This window comes from Mytilus edulis, chromosome 8, assembly GCF_963676685.1.
Source record: "Mytilus edulis chromosome 8, xbMytEdul2.2, whole genome shotgun sequence".
Classification (NCBI taxonomy): domain Eukaryota; kingdom Metazoa; phylum Mollusca; class Bivalvia; order Mytilida; family Mytilidae; genus Mytilus; species Mytilus edulis.
Genome location: NC_092351.1, coordinates 58,923,325 through 58,945,802, shown reverse-complemented (window position 1 = coordinate 58,945,802; position 22,478 = coordinate 58,923,325). Strand labels below are relative to the sequence as shown.

Sequence of the window (22,478 nt, the reverse complement as noted above, 5' to 3'; positions counted from 1 at the left end):
AAATACATAATTGACCAAAACCTATCTTAGAAATTGAGAAAAGAAAATAATGAAATGGGATGCACATGTTTTTGGTAAAATCATTTCTTGTTATCCTGATTAATTTTCTCAACAGTTTGACTTATGACACTAGGTTGATTATTAATAAAATTTGAATTTTTGTTTAAAATTTTATTTCTCAAAAACTACATCATGTACACATTGTAAATACACATTTCCCCCCACAAAACATGGTTTGATTAAAATGTGTTTTAAATTCATTGATATTTTAAACTTGAATAACATGTTTTGGAAAAAAATCCAAAACGAAATTTGAAGAATACATTATATCTTTTAATTGTGAATTATTTAAAGTATTTGTAGTAAACGTCAAAATTGGAGTAAAGAAATGAAATATTGGAACGCGGCGTTAAATTGTTTGTACTTTATGATGTTGTGCTTGGTCTACAACGAAATGTATGTGTGATTATTTGTTCTGGACTTGGTTGCTTTATCATACTTTCCTGTTCTTTTGCCTGTTATATAAATAAGATTGAATTATAAATGCAAACAAAAATTGATACATCAACTATCCACTTACCGAAACACAATACATTTTATTTTAGAAACATTAAAATTGAATAAACACATTTAACCATTGTATGCGTCAGGAGCGCTTTTTATGAATTCACTTCATCGGGAGCGAACTAATTCCACCAGGGAAGATATTAACGTTTATGAACATCACAATATAAAGTCCTTTATTATTGTTTATGTACAAAAGGGACTTACAAAGATATATAAATCCAAGGAAAAAGTCGTAAAAGTATCAAATAAGGATAAGTCAGTATAGCAGATATAGGTTAATGGAAATGAACAAACCTTACAATACTAATACAATGCAGAATTTAAAAAAAAATTGTAAATGTAGATCAAACAGATCAAACTGAATGAACCGTTGTTGTTCTCGATCATCAATATGTGAAACGAGACCTCATTTAACTGGAATATTGCCTGCATCCTGATTTAGTAACTAATCGGTTGATAATCTTCAGTCAATGCATTATAATGCTATCATCAACAAAACAATGTGTGTTTTAAACCACTAAACAGATACATAGTTACTACTAGAGGTCGCTCATTTAAAGACGTATAAACCGTATCATATACATTGACGTATCCGCATCTGCAGATATACAAAAAAAAGTATATGATCCCGAGCTTTAATTTTATGTACTTTCAATAATGCAAATAGGCGACTGATTAATTTCTAATGCAGAAATTTACAAAACAATAAGGAAATATCGAGTTTTTATGGAATATGTATGTAACCCTACTTTTAAAGATATTCCGGATAGTTGGAACAGTTTACATGCATGATATGAGTGAATACGGTAAAATCGTTTGTTTGTGTTTAAACTTGTGCTCACGTAGAACCAAATTGTTAATTGACAAATAGAGTGATACTCAGTACTTTCTATTACCTTTTATGATAAAATGTACAAAGTTCCTTACATGTATATAAGTAGTATATTGTTTTGAGTGTTTATTCATATACGATCTTCAAATATTGTTTAACTAGATTATTAAAGGATTGTGTACGATATTCGTGTACCTGCCAACACTGGCTCCTTTTTAAGGGCATGTAAAAGTAGTTGATAGAACCCCTTTTTTGTTTTACAAAACACCACTATCACATTGAAAGTGTATGTTTAATTGTTTCGAAAAGATTCCAATTAGTTTTTTTTTTAAATGAAGTATGGTCTTATTAATACGCTCGGGATCACATAATATTTTTTTGATATATCTGCAGATGCGGATACGTCAACGTATACGATACGGCTGATACGTTTGTAAATGACCGACCTCTACTAACAGTTGCAATATCGTATTGAAGATGTGAAAAATCGGCCCATTTTGTATCTAATTAAGTCCAATAGATGTGGCACACGATAACCTCCATATCGATATTATTAGTTACATAGTGCGCCTAATACGATATATATATGGAATCTACTGACCCCATATATATCGTATTAGGTCACTAGCACACTATGTAACGAATTTATCTTACCGGCTATCTTAACATGTGATATTTAGACTAGTGGTCTATAATAGTGATCAAGTCTTCAATACTGTTATTATCATGAACCAACTTCCATAGGTTTATTCAAAAACAAATACCAACAATAACAACTTGTTAGTTTTAAATGTATTGTATGGAATTAATTTAAATCGTACATTATCGATTAAATCGTCTGTTGAAACCTTTACGATTTTTTTCTCCCCGCCTTGTTGTTTGTATAAAGGGACACAACTTCACTTCTAACGTAATATGGAACCTTACTAACCTAATATGGAAAATACACGGTCTCCACATGGTTGCTCTTAATCAATCATATTCTTAGACATATATAGGTAGTAAGATAATTATAATATAAACAAAAGAAATATATTTTAATAGGACATGTATGAACGATCGATTCAAATGATCGCATTGTATAAACCTTGCATCAAATGCTTGTTTCGTACCCGAAAATATAGACGAAGGTAGGTGTGCATTTAATTATTGACAACTAAATGATTCCTTGTAAGGAACCATAACATTTCAAAATGATTTGTGAATAAGATCTCTGGTTATTGTACCAGGACCACGTTTTCAATACATGGACGAACCTGAGAGTGCTATGACTATAAAAGCTAAAATACCTTTTCAGGGTAATAGTTACAATAAACTGATACCCTTTAAAACTTATTTAAAACAAGCGATTATCAAATGCAAAGTATCTTTGCATATTTTTATAGTATTCATCATGTTATGTACAATCCTCACTAACAAAATACACAATACCTTAATTGACTTATGTTTTCATACTGAAATCTTTTCGTTGACCACCTGCAGCTGATTTCTGTTGTCAAAATGCTAGCAACAAGTAGCTCGATCAACAAATTTTAGACTTAGACAAATGTTGGTATTCAGAAGACTTAGTTTGTCAATCAAATAAGCATATTGGTTGCGATAGATAATTTAAAATAACAAACTCATTCAATGAGTTCAAATTAGTTCAACAAGCTTCTGTAAAAAGAACTTATAAAGCAAATGAATGAAGGGAACTCCGATTAATTTCTAGAGATAGTATCTTCGATTTTCACAAGAAGAAAGAATGTTGCTTTTCTAAATGGTATGTTACATTTAAGTATATTCATTAACATTGCGTTGTCAGTTTATTATCGATTTATGAGTTTGATTGTCCCTCTGTTATCTTTTGTCCCCCTTTGTATTTGCAAGGGCTGACTTCAGCTTTTTATAACTGTAATCGGCAATGACGTGAGAATACATTATCATGATTATAGCATAATTATTAAGCTCATGTCAAGACGACGTAAAATAAAGCTTTTGTTTGTAATTACTTTCGAAACAATACTGAGAATGACAAAAGGCATGCTTTTCTATAACGTGTTTATTTTATAAGGTTACGACATGTACTCGTTGGTAGTTTCATCTTAATTCAATTTCGTAAAATTCATCCCTTCTTACTTTTCAATAGCACATTTGAATGGAATACACAATACAATACAATATGAGATGATACAATACAAGTTGAACGCTTACCTTTCAAATAATACTGGTATCTATATACTAATCCAATAACTGAAATGAAAAATTTAGTTTTTCATTTGCGTAAAGGTGAAAATTGCAGCAAAAGTTGCATTTTGGATTCTTATAAATTCTATATATAACTTTTGGATTAGTTTAAATCTCGGTCTATTTCTTAAATTTATTCTTACATACTTTTGATTTGTTAACCCTGTATGCTAACATTCCCATGAAAATTTTAAAATTGTTTGTACGCACATTGAACGACAAATTTATGTGACGTATACAATTTTCTGACGTCAGACACTCAATAAATGTGTTCGTAGATAGCAGATGATTTTGTGTTCTGTTAAATTGTTCCTTTTAAAATTGTTAAACGATGATGACTGATGTACCCATATTTTGACTATTATATTTATTGTGTCTGTTTATTTAACGCATCAATGTAAAAATATTGGAAATTGATGAGACTGTCATTAAAGTGAGAGGGTTAGCGCTATAGAACCAGGTTTAATCCACCATTTTCTACATTTGAAAATGCCTGTACCAAGTCAGGAATATGACAGTTTTTGTCCATTCGTTTTTGATGCGTTTTGTTATTTGATTTTGCCATGTGATTATGGACTTTCCCAATTGATCTTCCTCTAAGTTCAGTATTTTTGTGATTTTACTTTTTGCATAGCAATGTTAAGTGTTTTACGCTGACTTTTTTTTTATTCAGATTTGATATTGTTCTTTACAGACAAAAACGTAAATTGAAGTGCTTGCAATTCGCATGTTTTCATTTTTGCTAACACCTGAAATAATCGAGATTTTTAGATAACTGTCGACTATAATTAATCACAAATAAATTGTGTTACTCCAAAGTTGTTTAATTTCTGCTGCACATCTATGTAGCAGTTTTATTCTTATTTTTGCTATACTAATATTGATCTTTATGGTCTCATAGTTCAGCCGAAACCCAGGTATACATAAGCATTTTGTGATTATTGTAAACAGCAACAGTTTTGCATTTTGTTAATAGATAGTTCTCAAGGATTTTACAATGCCAATGTCAATGACGATTACATTTTAAAGCTAATTAAAATAAGAATACCGTTGCATTAGAAGGAAACATGAAAGTGATGCAATTTTTATCAGCCCTACGCTGATTACTAGAACACCATTTTATTGGCACACACAGACTAAACATGCATGCCTGTTACATTGTCGGTAAAATCAACAACAGGAGATGAAGTATTGAAATGATATCATTATCTAACAGAGTCAACATGGTGTACATTTCTATGTAGCAACATTCCAGCAGCGCCTGCCTACAGAAAATATCTCCAAATTGATACGCTATTCCCGGGTTTGTGTTTCCTATAATGATTTGTTTGATAGAGGGTTGCTGCTCACAAGGAAGCAATTTAACCAAGAGTTACAAATGATGAAGCTGAAATGATCCCTTCGTAAATTTTACGGACGCCATCACGAGTTGGTTGACAGTTATGGGATTACCGTTTCACAGATAATATCGGATTATGCCTTATTTCGTACCTACAATCCTTTTCCATTTTCATGAGTGTGACCTACCGAATTAGACTATTAACTGGGTTTGTAAAATACATGAGCAACACGACGGATGCCACACGTGAAACAGGATCTGCTTACTTTTCCGGCGCACCTGATATCACCCCTAATTTGTGGGGTTTGTGTTGCCTAGTCTTTTTTTTCTATTTTGTGTCTGGTGTGCTATTATTTATCTATTTGTTTTTGTCGTGGCGTTGTCAGATTATTTTCGATGTATGAATTTGACTGTCCTTATGGTATATGTCGCCCTTCTTTTAAGCAACTATAGGTAACTGTACGACCTCCAACAATCGCCACATCTTTTAACTGTAGGCCGCGATAGAAACATATACAAATGTGGTAGATTGTTTTACAGTAACATTTATTTCCTTTCAGGATAAATTATATTAATAAGAAATTTTAATATATGTATTTTAAGAGGCAAACAATTCTTTTATTTTTCATGCATTAATCATAGATATATTAATGATACATGCTATATTTAGTTCGTTAGACTTATGTAGGTTATATTTGTATTTTTAACAGAACCAAAATAGCTTGATGCTATTATGATCTGGTTCAAAATAGATAGTAGATAGACATGTATGCCATGGTAAGCTCAGTGTTATCAATGTTTTTTTAGTTAACTGTATTGTCCGTGCTAGTCTATTTAATTTTAGTTCAGTATAAGCATTGTTTATTCCTTGTGAAGAGAGGTTACCTGTTTGTCAATACATTGTAATTACATGTACACATTGTAGTAACAAATAGTTAACTCCTAAATCAATGAATGATAAGCGTATTATTATTGGACATAATGTAGCACTTCAACTTGATTTGATGTATAAATGAGTTTGATTGAATTTATAGGCGAGTGTACTATTTGAAAAAGACGTCTAGTTGAGGACTTTAATGCACTCACCTCACATACGACTAATATCTTTTTTAAATGAAAGAATAATGATTTAACTTTGACTTTTGCCCGGTCGTCACAAAATCGTACGGTGCAGGTTTTGTAAAATTGACGTTTATTTCAGAAATTACTTGCAAATTGTAGAATTACGGCAAGTTTTTCAAGCAAAGGAAATTAGGCGTATCTCATCTTTTATGCAGAATAATTAAGTGAATTATCTTCTTAAAATATTGAAAAACAATATTTACAACTGTAAGTTCGCATGCTTTTGCATTCCTTCTAAATATTGACATTTTATACGAACATTTTCATTATCCTGACCATTTCGGATCTACAATCTAATTTCTATTAAATGTTTTTGCACTCTATCCGTTTAAGAACACACCAAATAACTCGTCAGTTATCGTTTTTTTTCATTCAAGACCAAAACATTATCTCAACATTTATCAAATCACGAATTTCTGAAATTTTATGATGTTGGGTAAAACTATTATAGTATCCTGAATCCCTTATCTACTTCATTTTTGGTTTACTATTGAATATGTTAGTCGCTTTCCGTGTACTTAGTACGATAAATCATATTTAAACGATTGTACTTCATTCTTGAACTTCAGTGTAGCTTAAATAGATATAAAATCGTCCGAAATTAAGACCAAATCAAACCAAAACATAGTTTTTGAGTTCGGTTGAATTCACACCTTTCTAAATTAAGGAATCGTGTCGGAAAATTGAAAAAAATTCCTCAGAGTCGTGTCGAATTTTTACAGTCAAGTTAAAATGAAACCCTTCCCATGCTAAAAAGCAAAAACCATCCATTGACTGATACAGATGCATAGTATGTCAGGTATTTACTACATAAAAACTATGTAGTTCAACACTCAAATAAAAATACAGTTCTATTGCCGCAGTGGGAAAACGACAAGATGAAATATAGAAAACTGGTCGATAGATATAACAAAAAAATGAAAACATCCCATTTGAAAGTACAAAATATCACAAGAGTTGCTATAAATATTTCAAGAGTAAGCACAACTTATCATCTTCTGTTTTGTCTGTACAAAGACTTTGTACTACAAATACCAATTCTACCGAGTCAGTCTCTTCTCATATATAAACGAGGGCAGTAGATCTGACAACTCATTCTGATTTGTCTGTTTGTAGATTTTGCAAATGTATAAAAACTTCATAACGTATCCTCTGAGGGGCAAACTAAAGCTGTATTGAGTGTCGCTACGTATATCTCCCACAATGATCTGATTTATAAAATAACTCATGACAATTTTACTATTACACTTTTATACCATCGAGCTTGCATTATTAAATATTTGCTACCAAATTTGAAATCAGAAAGTAAAGAACTATATATTTAACATGTTTAACTCTAAACAGGAAACAGCTTTTCTAAAATTTCGAGATTAAAGATGACGTGACTGTACACAAGGACGTATTCTTGTTATAAACTTTACTTGATCAGTTAACCGGACTTAATTTCTGCCCGAGGATTGCCGCCGAGAAAACTACACAACATATCAGATTCAACAAAAACTAAAAATATAATTTGATCAATTTATAGTAACATGTATTCAGCCTCTACAAGGCCGCGGTACATCCACTATTGTATACAGTAGCTCTTTAAAGTTGTCTGATGCTGTAATGACGGACAATTAACCGTTTAAAGTCACTGTGATATACCGTTTTTCAAATTTAAAGATCTGAGCAGTGACTGCGAAACTGGTTGCAAATAATTTATGAAGCTGCTAGTGTTTTACTGAAGCAGATAGGTAAAGTTGTAATCCTATCAGATGAACATCAGTTATATAAAGACATTTCACTGGATTATGCAATTGAAACTATGTCACCTGCTTTAAACGCATTTCTGTATTGTCGTTTGGACGATGACGCATACGCGGACGTTAATAAAAAGTACGATATACATATTGACAAAGTTCTTAGATGTATGGCTTTAGTAGAATATATAAGATATAAATTGACATTTTTTTACTCCTTTCCATTTAGGTTTATCCTTACAAATGATCCGTATATATGGACATACCTTTGATAACTATTTCAAAGAAGTTTGCCCATTATATTTACTGGTATGATGTCATCCAACTTTCTACAAGATTTGATCTATTCACGCATAGGTATAGATATAGGGGGAGGGTTGAGATCTAAAAAAAACACATGTTCAACCCGCCGCTTTTGTGTGCCTGTCCCAAGTCAGGAGCCTCTGACCTTTGTTAGTCTTGTATGATTTTTTATTTTAATTTCTTGTGTATATTTCGAAGTTAGTATGACATCCATTATCACTTCAAACTAGTATCCACTTTTGTTTAGGGGCCAGCCGAAGAACGCCTCCGAGTGTGGGAGTTTCTATCCGATTTGATGAACCATTGGGGGTCATCGGCCGTTGCCTGCTTTTTGATCGGGTTTTGTCTCTTTGACACATTCCTCAAGTCCATTCCCAATTTTAAAATCAATCTGTAGTAGATCTTGTTATCGCTTTGAGCAAAACCTCTGCTGTACTGTTATATGCCCATGCCAAGGAAGTGGTATTTGTATGAATATGTTGAACGATAAGAATGATGAGATTACAAGTCAGCTATAATATTCCAATATTACAATATTCCGACACTTAAATGGTCAAACATCCCATGGATTCGACGTTTCGATCATTTATTTAAATACGAAAACGGAATATTAACATAAGAAAGCCAAATAAAATGTTCAATATCAGTATAACCTTGTCCTCCGTTATAAAAATAGTAATACTTAGTGCCAAAATAGCCGAACGTCATCACTAGTAGCGTAATTTAAAGTGCAAACTACTTTGTCAAGTGTTGATTTATTAGATATCTCAAGATATACGGCGGCCGATCAAAGTAAAATCAAACACAGTTTGACGTACAATGAATGATCATATTTTCCTTGTGATGTTTTATATCAAAATTGTATATTTGTTGATATAAATATACTAGTGGCACTTAAATAATATTAGTAAGGTTAGTAAGTACTCTTATCATATTTAGTGATGTAAATGTAATTGCGGTATGATCCAGACTCAACATTATTTTACTACAATAAAAAACAAACAGCCCAAGGGTTGTCTGATCTAAAAGCTTTTGGCGGTCTTTCAAACTAACAGGAGACCATACGTTTCCTAAATTGTAATGTACTGTTCATTATGGGACTTTTCTATGAAATTAAAAATACGTCATATGTTATATTTTCCCCTTGCTTCAAATATTTTTTTTCGGATTATTTATATCAAATTTGCAGAGATATGTTTGTAAATTCGCGCAATCAGTTGATATTGAGGTATTATAAGATTTAAATAATGCAAGGACGACTACAGATACATTTGTGTGACTTAATGGTTGATTTTCAAAGACTCCGAGAGAAAACACTACGTAACATGCGTTACCGTTAACATTGACCAAAATTAATTAATACTATGATAGAAATATATTTTACCAACAGTAATACAATATTCCTATAGTAATGTTTAGTTTTTGCATTTGTTTTGACTCAATTTTTCTACTGGAAGTATCCGTGCCCATGACCTTTGACCCCGATTAAAAAAAAATGCACCATAATTTCCTTTGACGACCGGGATATTTAGAAAGTACACATTCTAAGCTTTCCAGTGATATATAGTTTAGACGTATGTTAGGTAGGTTCATTACACATGTTAAGTTGGCTCTCATATCACTCGCCTATTATACATATATAACAAATACACTGTTGTATCTTTACCCTAAGCCCGGGTTCTCCCTATTAGGAGTAGACAACTGATACCATTCTCCCTGCCAGGAGTAGACGATGGACACCAATGGGCCTCTGGTTGGATACAGCGGATGTCAGAGCCTGCGCACGCCTGCAGCGCCCTCTTCATCTTATGGTCAACTTCACGTTAGACGTAACAACGAAGACACAGCTAACAACGCCCGAATTATAGGTAATTACAGTACTTAAGCCTAAGTCCTTCTTATATGTATAAAGTCCAGGTCGGGTCCTTTCAAGGGAAATAGTCTTTCCCCAAGACGAACACCACATTATTGGTAGTGCGGGTGGGGTTCGAACACACATAGTGTGACCTAGTTAGCCATTTTGGTCAGGGGATTCTGACCAGGTGCAATCAAGCGTGATTGGCAGAATTAAATTGGCTATTCTAAGACTTTGCAATTGGGATTAGGCTTAAAAGAAAGGCTTTAGAAGCGATACCTTATTGAGAAAAGCGTTGTAAGATAAGTTTTTCACTGTCTGTGAAAGTTTTCAAACTTTGTTCAAGTCATTGATTTTTTCGGATTGAGTCTCGCGTGATTTCGTGTTACCAGGTAACAGCGATACTTGAGATCAATACCGGAAGTGATTTCCGTGATTTGTTTATATATGCAATACACATCTTTGCTATTTGTAAACGGGATTTAAATCAATAAAGACTTGTTTATTAGTTTGTTATTGTTTTGTCATTTATTTATAGTGAAAGTATCACTGAATATAGGTTAATATTCAGCACAATGAGTGGGTTTAAAATTAAAATAAACTCCAGTCCGGAGTCTGTTCTCCTACATGTACCTGGCATTGGTACGGCTACTGCTCGTAGAATTATAGTAATGAGAAATAATGGCATAACAATTACACCAGAAATATTGGCCCAAATACCATATATGAAAAATAAAATGTCCCTTGTGTCCGATATGATTGATTTTTCTCCTTGTGAATTCAATGACATGGACAACGTTGATGTCAGGTATCAAGGTCAGCCACATGAGTCAAAAGACTATGAGACAGATACACATGTCAAATCACACGAAGGAGGGGCAGCAAATTTTGTTTCCACACCCTTCACCCCTGGTACTATTAGACGGGAAATTGCTCATTTGCAAGAATTTAACACCGATACACAGAGGTGGATAGACCAACACGGTTCCACACAGGCACCTGTCCAGGGGGGTGAAATTTATCAAAAACCTAATTTAAATCAACCGGTTTTTTTCGACTCAGAGATTGCCATGGATACAGTGTGGAATTCGCAGGTTGATCGCACGTCAATGAGATCCATGCCCTCATGCATTGAGGAAAATGAATATCCAACCCAAGAGATGGAGCGTTGGAGAATTTTTGACGATAACCTGTCCTGTAGTGAGGAATCGTTACTTCCCAGCCGAACTTTACAACCAGGAGTAATTGACCCAGCATACGGACCACATTATGTAGAATATGAACCGTCAGATAAGCCAGATTTGCCAAATCTAGATCAGTCTATGAGAATTCAGCATGATAGCACCATTATGATAGAGGTTCAGCTGAATCAGCAACCGAGGTTAGTGGGTGAACATTGTACAGAGTACGAGTCGTCAATTGCTATGAAAGAGCAACATTTCGAGAACTCCCACCTCAACGACAGGTTCCAACAAAGTCAATCACCAATGGAACAGGACTTTAACAGCCAGACTAGGCGACCAAGCAATCAGCGCAGTATATTCAACCGCCACAACCAACGGTTCAACTGCCTGTTGATCATACCGTCAACTTCAACCAACAACCTCAACCAGTTGTTCAACGGCCTGTTGAACATACAGTCAACTTCAACCAACGTCAACAAGCTGTTCAACTACCTGTTGAACGTATCAACCAGCGTCAACAAGCTGTTCAACTCCCTGTTGAACATATCAACCACAACCGACAAAGACAACAAGCTGTTCAACTCCCTGTTGAACAAACTGACAGCTACTCTCGATCAAATACTAGAGCCATTCATCTACTTGGTAGTCACACAGTCACCAACACACAACCAACTCAACAGCCAATTCACCAATCAACCCGGCATACCATAAGCAACATACCATATCAACCACAGGGCACATCCGTGTCTAGCAGACAATTGCCTACTCATCCAGGTTTCAACAGGTCACCTCCAACTATTGTCAATCAACCAGTCAACCACAGGGCTACAGGTCAACAACCACCTCAACCCACCGTCAACAGGTTAAACCCTTCACCTGCACATAGGTCTACTCCACCCGTCAGGGAAAGGGAACCTTGTCAACAACCACCACCGACCGTCAACAGGGCCAATCAACCACCCTGTCCCAGGTCAACAGGTCAACTACAGTCAACTAGACAACAAAACTATACCTTTCCAGTCAGTACAGCCGGACAACAAAACAGAGTGATTGATAATCAACATCAACCACCGATCAACCATCCTGTTAATATACCACATATTAACAGCCATGTTCCACCGACACAACAATTTAACAGAACAGGTCTATACCAACCTAACACCAACCAGTCAGGTTTTCAACAACCACTCAACAACACAATGGGTCAGCAGGGGCAACCGCCTCAGGCCAGTATTACGAGCTGCTCAAATAGTGATTCTGATTCATCTAGTTCTACATCAGGGGTAGTGTATCGTCGGAGTCGTCATAAGAGTAGAAGCAACAAAACACACTCTAGACTCAGTATATCAAGCAGACATGTTTCACCAGTGGAGGAGGAGGCTAGTGAACACTCATCGCCACACCGAAAGAATTCAGGCAAGAAGCATGACAAAAAGAGGTCAGACAGACATGGTCAGTTGGAAACGGATGGTCACCATTCCTCAAGCAACCGTCATAGAGCAAAGCCAGCTCCAATGAAACAGGACAAGAAATTTTTCTTTTCGGTGCCCAAGAACCTTAAGTACACAGGGAAAGGCAACTGGAAGGCATTTTACACAAAGTTCACCGGGTACGCTGAGGCTGCCGGTTGGACGGACAAACAAAAACGAGAACAGCTTTGTTGGTGCTTGGAGGACAAAGCTAGTTATTTTTATACAGTGCTACTGGAATCCAACAAAGACATTGCTTTTAGTACAGTAGTGACTAAAATGGTGAAACGCTTTGGTTTTCAAGAACCACAAGAATCTTCCCAGATACAGTTTCAGACTATTACCCAAAAGACAGAGGAATCCCTGGCGGATTGGGCGGATCGTGTGTTATCTCTGGCAACACAATCCTTCAAAGACCTCTCTGAAGAGTACATGACAAAACAAGCAGTCATGAAATTTTGTCAAGGCTGCAACGACCCAGAGGCTGGACAACACGCATGTGGATTCAAACCAGTATCGGTTGAAAATGCAATTGATATAATTAAGTGGTATCAGCATTCAAGAAAGGCTGTGCAAGCCCACATTGCTCAAGGAAAAACACATGAAATCAAACAGGCGTCAGCTCCAACACCAACAGCACAAGTTAGTGACACACCATCAGTGCACGGGGTAGGCTCGTCTAAATCAAACATAGACACACGAGTATCTCAAATGGAGCAACAGCTTCGTCAACAACGAGAAGAGCAACAACAGAGCATGCAACAGATGCAAAGCCTACTGTCCTCAATGGCTTCCCTTACAGAGGAAATGCGACATTCAAACAGATCTAGTGGTACTTCGCCCAGTCGGGACTATAGATCAGATAATACCTCACGTGGACGTGGTCAAGGTAGAAGAGGTGGTTATAATAATCGTGCTGGTAACCGCAGGTCACAAACCCCAGACGGGGCATGTTTTTATTGTCATGAACTAGGACATTTCAAAAGAGATTGCCCAAAGTTAAATAACTCACCTGGCAGCAAACCGCCAACTCAGAACAAGCAAACAGAACGCAAATCAGTTACAATGAATGTGCCAGAGGACCAAGCTACAGAGGGACCATCTAATGGATTTACAGTGGTAGGAACAATTGGGACTGCTCAACTGTTGAGAGTACAGGTAAAAATCCAGGACAAGCTAGTAACTGCATTGATTGATACGGGCTCAGAAGTTACCATAATGCAGGACAAAGTTTTTGATTCTCTGAAAGAAAAACCTTATGTCATTAAAGAGACACTTATGCATGGAGCAGGCCGAGAAATGCAGATGACCTGCAGAATTACTAATCCTACTCTGTTTAGTATACAGGACCTACTTTTCAATCACAACTTGTATATCGCCCCAATTGACTGTGAGATGCTACTGGGCCATGACTTCTGAGCTAGTAATAATGTAATACTCAACATTGGTCAAGGATACATGTCTATCAACGACAAGACAGTTAAGCTAGTCTTAGGAGGAGAGACACCATCTGCTCAACCCTCAGTCAGCAGAATTACAATACCAAACTCGGTAGTAGTCCCACCTAATTCAGTAATGCGAATGAATTGTACAGTACCAGTACAGGATAATGATTTTGTGATAGAACCAAACTCGAAGACTACACTCTTGATTCCCAGATCAGTTTGTGCTAAAGGACAAAGTCCAGTTGTTTGTTTTATGAATGTGACGGACAACCCTGTCCGACTCCAGGGTGGAATAGAAGTAGCTGAGGCACATGCTGTGACAGTAATTGAATCTATGGATGATCCTCAAGAGCTCAGTGTTGGCACTTGTTCAACCAGTACAAAAGGTAAGAGTCAAAAAGGTACACCGCCCCAACAGGAGGATCTACCAGATCACCTTCAAGAACTATTTACAACATCCAGTCAGGATTTGACAACAGATCAGAAATCAAAATTGAGAACTTTGCTTTACACGTACAGTGATGTCTTTGCAAAGACAGAGTTTGACCTTGGTAATTTTAGTCATGTAGAACATGAAATTGATACTGGTGATGCCAGGCCTATTCAGCTCCGTATGCGGAGAACACCAGCTTGTTTTGTTCAAGAGGAGGAGGCACACCTCAAGAAAATGTTAGATGCTGGAGTTATACAACCTTCAACATCAATGGGCTTCAGCACCAGTGCTTATCAGGAAGAAAGATGGCGGGGTACGCTGGTGCATAGACTTCAGAAGGCTCAACTCAGTCACATCACGTGATTTATTTCCGTTGCCCCTGATAGACGAATGTCTGGATACTTTGGCTGGTAACATATGGTACTCCAAACTGGACGCTAATAGCGCATATTGGCAAATAAAGATCAAGCCAGAGGACCGTAAGAAGACCGCATTTGTCACCAAATATGGATTGTTTGAGTGCGTCAAGATGGCTTTTGGACTTTGCAACGCACCAGGTACTTATGCCAGAGTGATGAACCTTGTCCTCAGAGGTTTAACGTGGAAAACTGTTTTGGCCTTCCTTGATGACATACTGGTTTTAGGACCATCTTTTGATGAACATCTCACTAACCTACAAAATGTATTTGCTAGATTTCGGGAGTATGGACTTAGATTAAAGCCTAAAAAGTGTGCTCTGTTCAGAACAAGTGTAGAATTTTTAGGCAGGAGTGTCAGTAACCAGGGCCTCCAAATAGGCCAGCAACATTTGCAACCAGTTAGTGGTTGGGTGGTGCCTACTTGCACAAAGGAAGTCGAACAATTCCTGGGATTTGTGAACTACCACCGTTCATTTATCAAGGACTATGCCAAAATATCTGCTCCACTGTATGAAGTGACAGGAAAAAATTTGTTTTCATGGAACCATGAACGTCAACTTGCATTTCAGACCTTAAAAGACAACTTGCTATCTGCACCAGTCCTTACTTTGCCTAACAACAAGGATTATTTCATCCTGGATACAGACGCCTCCCAAAATGCAATAGGCGCAGAACTCATTCAGGTTCAAGATGGAGAGGAACGAACCATAGCATATGGTAGCTTTGTACTTACAGCCGAACAAAAACGTTATTGCACAACTAGAAAGGAGTTGTTGGCAGTAATTAGATTTACTAGACAGTTCAGACACTACCTTCTGGGACGACAATTCACGTTGAGGACAGACCACAGTAGTTTGACATGGCTTGTCAATTTCAAAGAGCCCCAGGGGCAATTAGCTAGATGGTTGGAAGAGCTCAGCCAATATGACCTGGTCATAAAGCATAGGCCAGGTAAACAACACATTGATGCAGATGTCTTGTCTCGTCTCCCTGATAGGTTAAAAGAATGTCCACATTATACTGCAGACACCATACTGGCAAGTTTACCTTGCAAGGGCTGTAATTACTGCCAGCGAGCACATCAACGTTGGGCACAGTTCTTATGTGATGTAGATGAAGCAGTACCACTGGCTAGAAAAAGAAAGCAAAAGCCAAGATTACTTAAAAGAGTAGCAACAGCAATGATGATGTTATTTGAAACTCCAGAACAGGTTTCAACCTTGGAACAACCTGCAGTACCAGTTGAATCTGCAGTTACTGACGACTGTTGTTACACTAGCAGCTTAAACTCAATTGAGCCAATAGCAAGCCAGTCATCTGAGGAATGTGATTTACCACCATTCAGTACAGGTATGGAATTGATTTTTACTCCATCAACGGCGAGAATTGTAATGGACGACTCTTCTGATTGTGTCGTGGCAGCAATCGCACAAGAAGAGGGCATAACCATCTCAGGTTTCAGTGAAGAGGATATTAAAACAGGACAAGAGAGTGATCTAGACTTGATGTTTATCCTCCCGTATTTAAAAGATGGCTGTGAACCAATATCCAATGATTTGTTTCTGGCACCACTAGCAGCCAAGAGTCACTGGATAAATAAAGAAAGATTTTTCTTAGACGACAATGGTATTTTAAAGAGTCAACCTAAAACAGAGGGAGCCAATACAAGGCTTGTTGTACCCGCTTCTTTAAGACAAACATTAATGGAGCTCTGTCATGAACTGCCTAGTGCAGGACATCAAGGTGTATCAAGGACCATGTCCAAGATAAAGGACAAATATCACTGGTATAACATGACCAAAGACATTAACTTGTTTCTACTTAGTTGTGATACTTGTAACAAGAACAAGAAAGCGAGCAGACATAGTAAATGTCCTCTGACCAAGTACCATGCTGGGTACCCTATGGAAAGAGTCCACATAGATTTTATGGGCCCTTTGCCAAAGACGAAACAAAACAATGAACATAGTTTAATGATGACAGACCAATTCACCAAGTGGACGGAATGTATACCACTACCGTCACAAACGGCTGAAGTAACTGCTCAGGCGGCTATCAATGAGTTTTTTACAAGATTTGGCTATCCGTTCCAGCTATTCTCAGATCAGGGACGTAACTTTGAGAGCGCACTCTTTAAAGCAGTAATGTGATTTGCTGCAAATTCATAAGGCTAGAACGACCCCATAACGTCCTCAGTCCAATGGACAAGTTGAGAGACAGAACCGCAGTCTCATGGATGCAGTGAGATGCTTTGTTGATTCACAACAAGAAAACTGGGATCAACATATTGCTCAACTAGGGGGAGCCATGAGATCTAGTGTCAACAGGAGTACAGGGTATACACCAAACAAGCTAATGCTGGGCAGGGAAACCAATCAGCAAGCAGACCTTATGTTCGGCAGTCAGAGCGAAAGGAAGTATGAGGGTGCTGATAGCTATATCATAGACTTTGAAAAAGCTATTAAAAGTGCGCATACCATTGCTCGGGATAAGCTCAAGACCTCCCAGGAGAGAATGAAGAGAGACAATGACCTTAGGGTCTTAGAAAAATCGTACCAGCCGGGGGATCTTATGTATGTTTTAGACACTGCCCAAATTAAGGGTAAATGTAAAAAATTGGGGTCACCATGGAAAGGGCCAGGCATTATAATTAGTAAGGTTACCGGGTACGTGTACAAGGTGAAACTCCAACGGGTGGTTTTTAACACTAATCATGACCGACTCAAGCCATGTGGGGATAGGAAGATTCCTGCTTGGTTGGAGACGTGTAGGGAAAAATTTAAACAAGGTATTGACGTCTTGGCAGGCAATAAGACCAAGCCTACTACCCCTCAGTACTGTGTGTGTCAGGGCCCAGACACGGGTGAGACAATGGTCCAATGTGATAACTGTAGGGAATGGTTCCATTTAACCTGCATAGGTATGTCAATCCAAGAGGCCAATGAGATAGATCCCTACATTTGCCCAAACTGCCAACTTGTCCGTCCTACTCCACCCTCAAAAGATAAAAGAGGGGGAGAAAATGAGTAGGTAACCATATTGTGTAAATAGTCAGTTTAATTATTATGTATTAGATACGTAAATTGTCAGTTTAACTAATGTTTGTTTATTTTTTTCATATTTTTCAGAATGTCAGACTCAGAATCATTCAGGTCTTGCTCCAGCGAGGGCAGTGAAGATGAGGAAAGGTCTTGGAGGCCTAGTAGTTGCAACTCCCAGCCGGGAGTGGGCATTCAGCCATTTGACACCACAATCTTGGATGAAGCCAACCACAGGAGAAGGGTCAGGAGGGAAGTACCTGGCCAGGAAGGACCTGTGGAGGATCCCACAGTATTGCCGGAGGTACCAGCAATACCCCAAGTAAGTGATATAAAGGAACAGGAGGAATCTGTACAAAAACCTGGAATAGAGTCACTTCCTACTCCAAAGGAGCCTGCAGCCGCTCAGGAGGAAGCAGTCAAGGAAGTCGACCCTATGGCTTTCAAGAAGGTCATTCCAGAGGCTTGGAAGGGGAAGGAGCACCTGGTATGGACAGGACCATACAGTGGGTTCAAGGAAAGAACCTGGAGACTGAGTGACAGGGATGTCGCGTGCCCTGTCCCAGACTGTCCGGTGATAACCAGGCACTTGAGAGAACATGCCCTAGCTGACCACTTGTCGGGGATGTTCGGTAGTAAGTTCTCCCAACAGATCTTGCAGGACAGAGAGTTCCAACATTTTAGAGGCCAGATGGTCATTCTCATTGCCAGATGGTTGACGGGGAGAGAGGATGTTACTGCCTCTGAGTTTGTATCATGGCTCCAGCGACGTGCCGGCATCCCAGAAGGAGTTAGAATTCAGGGAGTTGATATGCCCCCGCTCAGGGCTGTCTGTTCTGCTATGAAATGGCCACAGCGCAGGGTGTATACGATCCACCCATTTAACAGTCCAGTGGTTGTGCTGTATTGGAGGGTGATGTTGTCCCTTATTAGACATCTCAGCCAGGCAAACAGAATAACCATTGCCATGGACGAATACACCGGGAACAACGGTCCCACTTATGACCTAGTCTGCCAGATGAACTGGAAGTTCATGGCAGCAACAGTTGTGGCAGAGCCCGCCGTGGCTCAGTCCACAACCAGAGTGCCAGCGACTGAGACAAGCTGTAGCTCTAGCTCTGTGGATGTCCCACCAGTGACACAGCCATTGCAGTCAGTGCCCCAGAGGGAGGAGGAAGAGAGGGTCACTCCACCAGTGGAGGAGCCAGTAGCCGTGACAACCAAGCCAGAGGAATCCTTGGTGGTTCTAGTGTACCACAACACTAGAAAGTTGGTTGGGGTAACATCTGTTGCTAGTGCTGTTGCTCAGGCTAGGGAAGTGTTCGACCTGGAAGACCAGGAGGTCGTGCTCACCTACCTGAGAGCGGAGCTGACCAGCTCAGTAAGGATGGAGTTGTTGCCAGCCATGGCAGAACTGACAGTAACACGCAAATGAACCATAGGGGAATAACGTGAATGTAATTCTGGACTCTTTTTGGTTTTGGCTTAGCCTCCGCTTCCTGTCTGGAAGCTGTACTCCCCAGGATTTGAAAACCAGGCCAGTGTATAAATTGTAAATTAGTAGATTAGTGTTGGACATTTTTACATATCGCCATATTGAAGAACGGTATTGGTGTATACATTGTTTTTTATGGTCATGGTTTTCACTTTTTGTTCCATGCTGGAACTGGTGCTTAATTTAAAGGGGGATTTAGTAGAATAGCAGGTAGTTTAGATTAATTGGAAATTCGAGGGGAGCTTAATGAACTGACAGAAATAGAGATCTTTGTAAATTTTTGATTATTTGTAGTAGATTTAGTTTTTGTGTATTTTAGAGATATGTTATTCAGAATTAGGACAATTCTGAGTTGTGGCTCCGAGTAACGGATGTGAAAATATTTTTTTCCTTGTCTTAGGCAAATAGTTCAGTGATTTATTTTTTTAAATGCCATGTTTTTAGGGAAAAGATAAAATTTAGATAGAGACCCAATAGCCAGGGAACAGGGGGGTAGATTTTAGAAATAACCCATTCGTTGGTTAGGTAACTTAACTTAGTATTTTGAATTTAAGGCATAAGGGGCGTCTTCAGTTGTCAGGCCTTTGTCGGAACTTATAGTTCCTCCTTTTTAGGAAGGAGGGGGGTGTTGTATCTTTACCCTAAGCCCGGGTTCTCCCTATTAGGAGTAGACAACTGATACCATTCTCCCTGCCAGGAGTAGACGATGGACACCAATGGGCCTCTGGTTGGATACAGCGGATGTCAGAGCCTGCGCACGCCTGCAGCGCCCTCTTCATCTTATGGTCAACTTCACGTTAGACGTAACAACGAAGACACAGCTAACAACGCCCGAATTATAGGTAATTACAGTACTTAAGCCTAAGTCCTTCTTATATGTATAAAGTCCAGGTCGGGTCCTTTCAAGGGAAATAGTCTTTCTGAAATAGTCTTTCCAGTATGTATACTGGAATTAGTTGTATTATACATGTACGTTTTGTTATATGAATTAGAGTTGTATGCCTTTGTACACAAAATTGGCTATTCATTTATGGTTTTGTTATTTGTGTACTTTTAGGAATAGTTAATTATGTCGTATAAATAAACACCTTCAAACTTGAGGGATTCTTTTATTCCGTCCAAGTACTCTTTTATATGAACAGATTAAAATGAAGAAAAAAACTCACAAAAAATGAATAGACACATATAAGACAACAATCAACAACTACGGTTGAATTACAGCTTCTTACTGGGAACAATCTCATATAGAATTATTCAAGGTCAAATATGTTTCTGAATGCTCAACTCTCCGTAAACTTGATACTGTTGTGTGACAGCACAACATAAGATCAAACTAGAAAAATCAGTTGAAGGTGCATGACTCATTCAGTAGGCATGAAGCAGAAAGAAACAATCAGCATAAAAAATATGCTTTTGAATGATCAGCTATTAACTAATTGGTGCAAACATATTGTACAGCAATCCTGACAAATGCAAATTGATTAAATGAAAGATAAGTTAATGTAGAGTAAAATGAAAGAGCGCGATCAAAAATTAACATATAAGTGCATAAAGGTGAAAGAGATGTACAAATAATAATTTCGACAACACAAACCTCATGATAATGTATATCGAAGACAGTCACTGATGATAAAACTTCGAATACTCATTGGATTTGTCACTTTCCTTACAGTTGAAACAAAATGATTTACTCCGAAACAATACTTTGTGTATTCAAATGATTTTTGTATTTAAATGAATTTTATATTCAACTGATCTTTGTATTTGTGTAATGTTTGTATTAAAATGTATGGTTCAAGCTGCGATCTGATTCGAGGAGTTATAATATTCTGTTCTTCAAGTTTCAAAATAATATATCGCAAAGGTCATTAGTATGATCAAAAACATATTAATGATTTTGGAGAAAATGATCCACGCAATAAAATCTAGTAGATAAATTGTATGAATGCAGAACGTAATTCTGTACGGGATTTTAAACTGAATTACATGTAGTAATTTATAATATTTTTGTATATCTTTAATTGAATTCAAATTTTCTCAAGTCATGAAAAAATGAAGCTTGCTTTTTCCAGATGATATAATGGGACATTCAATAACTGGTGCCCTAATCACGTTGCATAACTTTACATCGACGTTTTCTCATTATGACGTTTACCGCCATAAACCTGGAAATGTCAGGTCGGGTCACATATAGTTTTCTGCGGATATTTATGAATAACTATAAATAAATTCACTTATCTAACTCTACATAAAATGTAATGGAAAACGTCGGATTGTCTTATTTTTGTTTATAAAAAGCTGAGCTTTACTTTCTTCTTCGTGTTATGTTTAACCCCTCTAGTGAACATTAATTTAATATGTTCATTCGATGTATACGTTTTATGTTGTTTATTGAATTTGAATTCTTTAGTTTTTAAAATATACATACCTGATACTGCACCAAAAAATATAGAAAAGAGTATCAGTAAATCCTTTCTGTTGCGTGCTAAAACTGAAAAAAAAGAACATTGATTTGTGTATTTAAATGTAAAATAAGATGGTTGATATATAAATATGCACACACTTTTGTGGTTGGTTAGTCAGAATGGAGCAAAGAAAATATGAGACGTGGAATTTGAAATCTAAGTGCAAACATGAACAGATGCAAATCATTTGCCTATAGTAACAACTGTCATACTGTTGTTTGAAGCGTGTAGGCAATATTAGATGAATTGAATTTTCTTTTTTACCCGTCAGTCAAGAAAATTGTATCAAGACATGTTTTAACCATCAACAGCTCAAACAGTTGTATCTGCCATGCTTAACTTCTCACACAATGGATGGATTTTGTTTCTTATTTTTATTGTATTTTTTTTTTTTACATTTGCTGATTTGTTTTTGTACATGTATAAACTATATATATAAAAAAAATGAACAGATAGCATGATGGTAAAAAACAATAATTTATCATTATACTTATATTGCATTAAAAAAAAACAATTTTAAAAATATTTTTCGGGTACGAGACAT

General features: G+C 37.2%; 1 protein-coding gene across 1 annotated transcript in view; it reads right to left on the bottom strand.

Moving 5' to 3' along the window:
- Positions 1–444: 444 nt before the first annotated feature.
- The window catches only part of LOC139484224 (uncharacterized), a 37,666-nt gene continuing 15,632 nt past the window's right edge, over positions 445–22,478 (bottom strand). Inside the window, exons 7-9 of the mRNA XM_071267958.1 lie at positions 21,898–21,960; positions 3,593–3,631; positions 445–515 (exon numbers count right to left, since the gene is read on the bottom strand). Coding sequence (XP_071124059.1) covers positions 445–515; positions 3,593–3,631; positions 21,898–21,960 — 173 coding nt within the window. The remainder of the gene's footprint in view (positions 516–3,592; positions 3,632–21,897; positions 21,961–22,478) is intronic.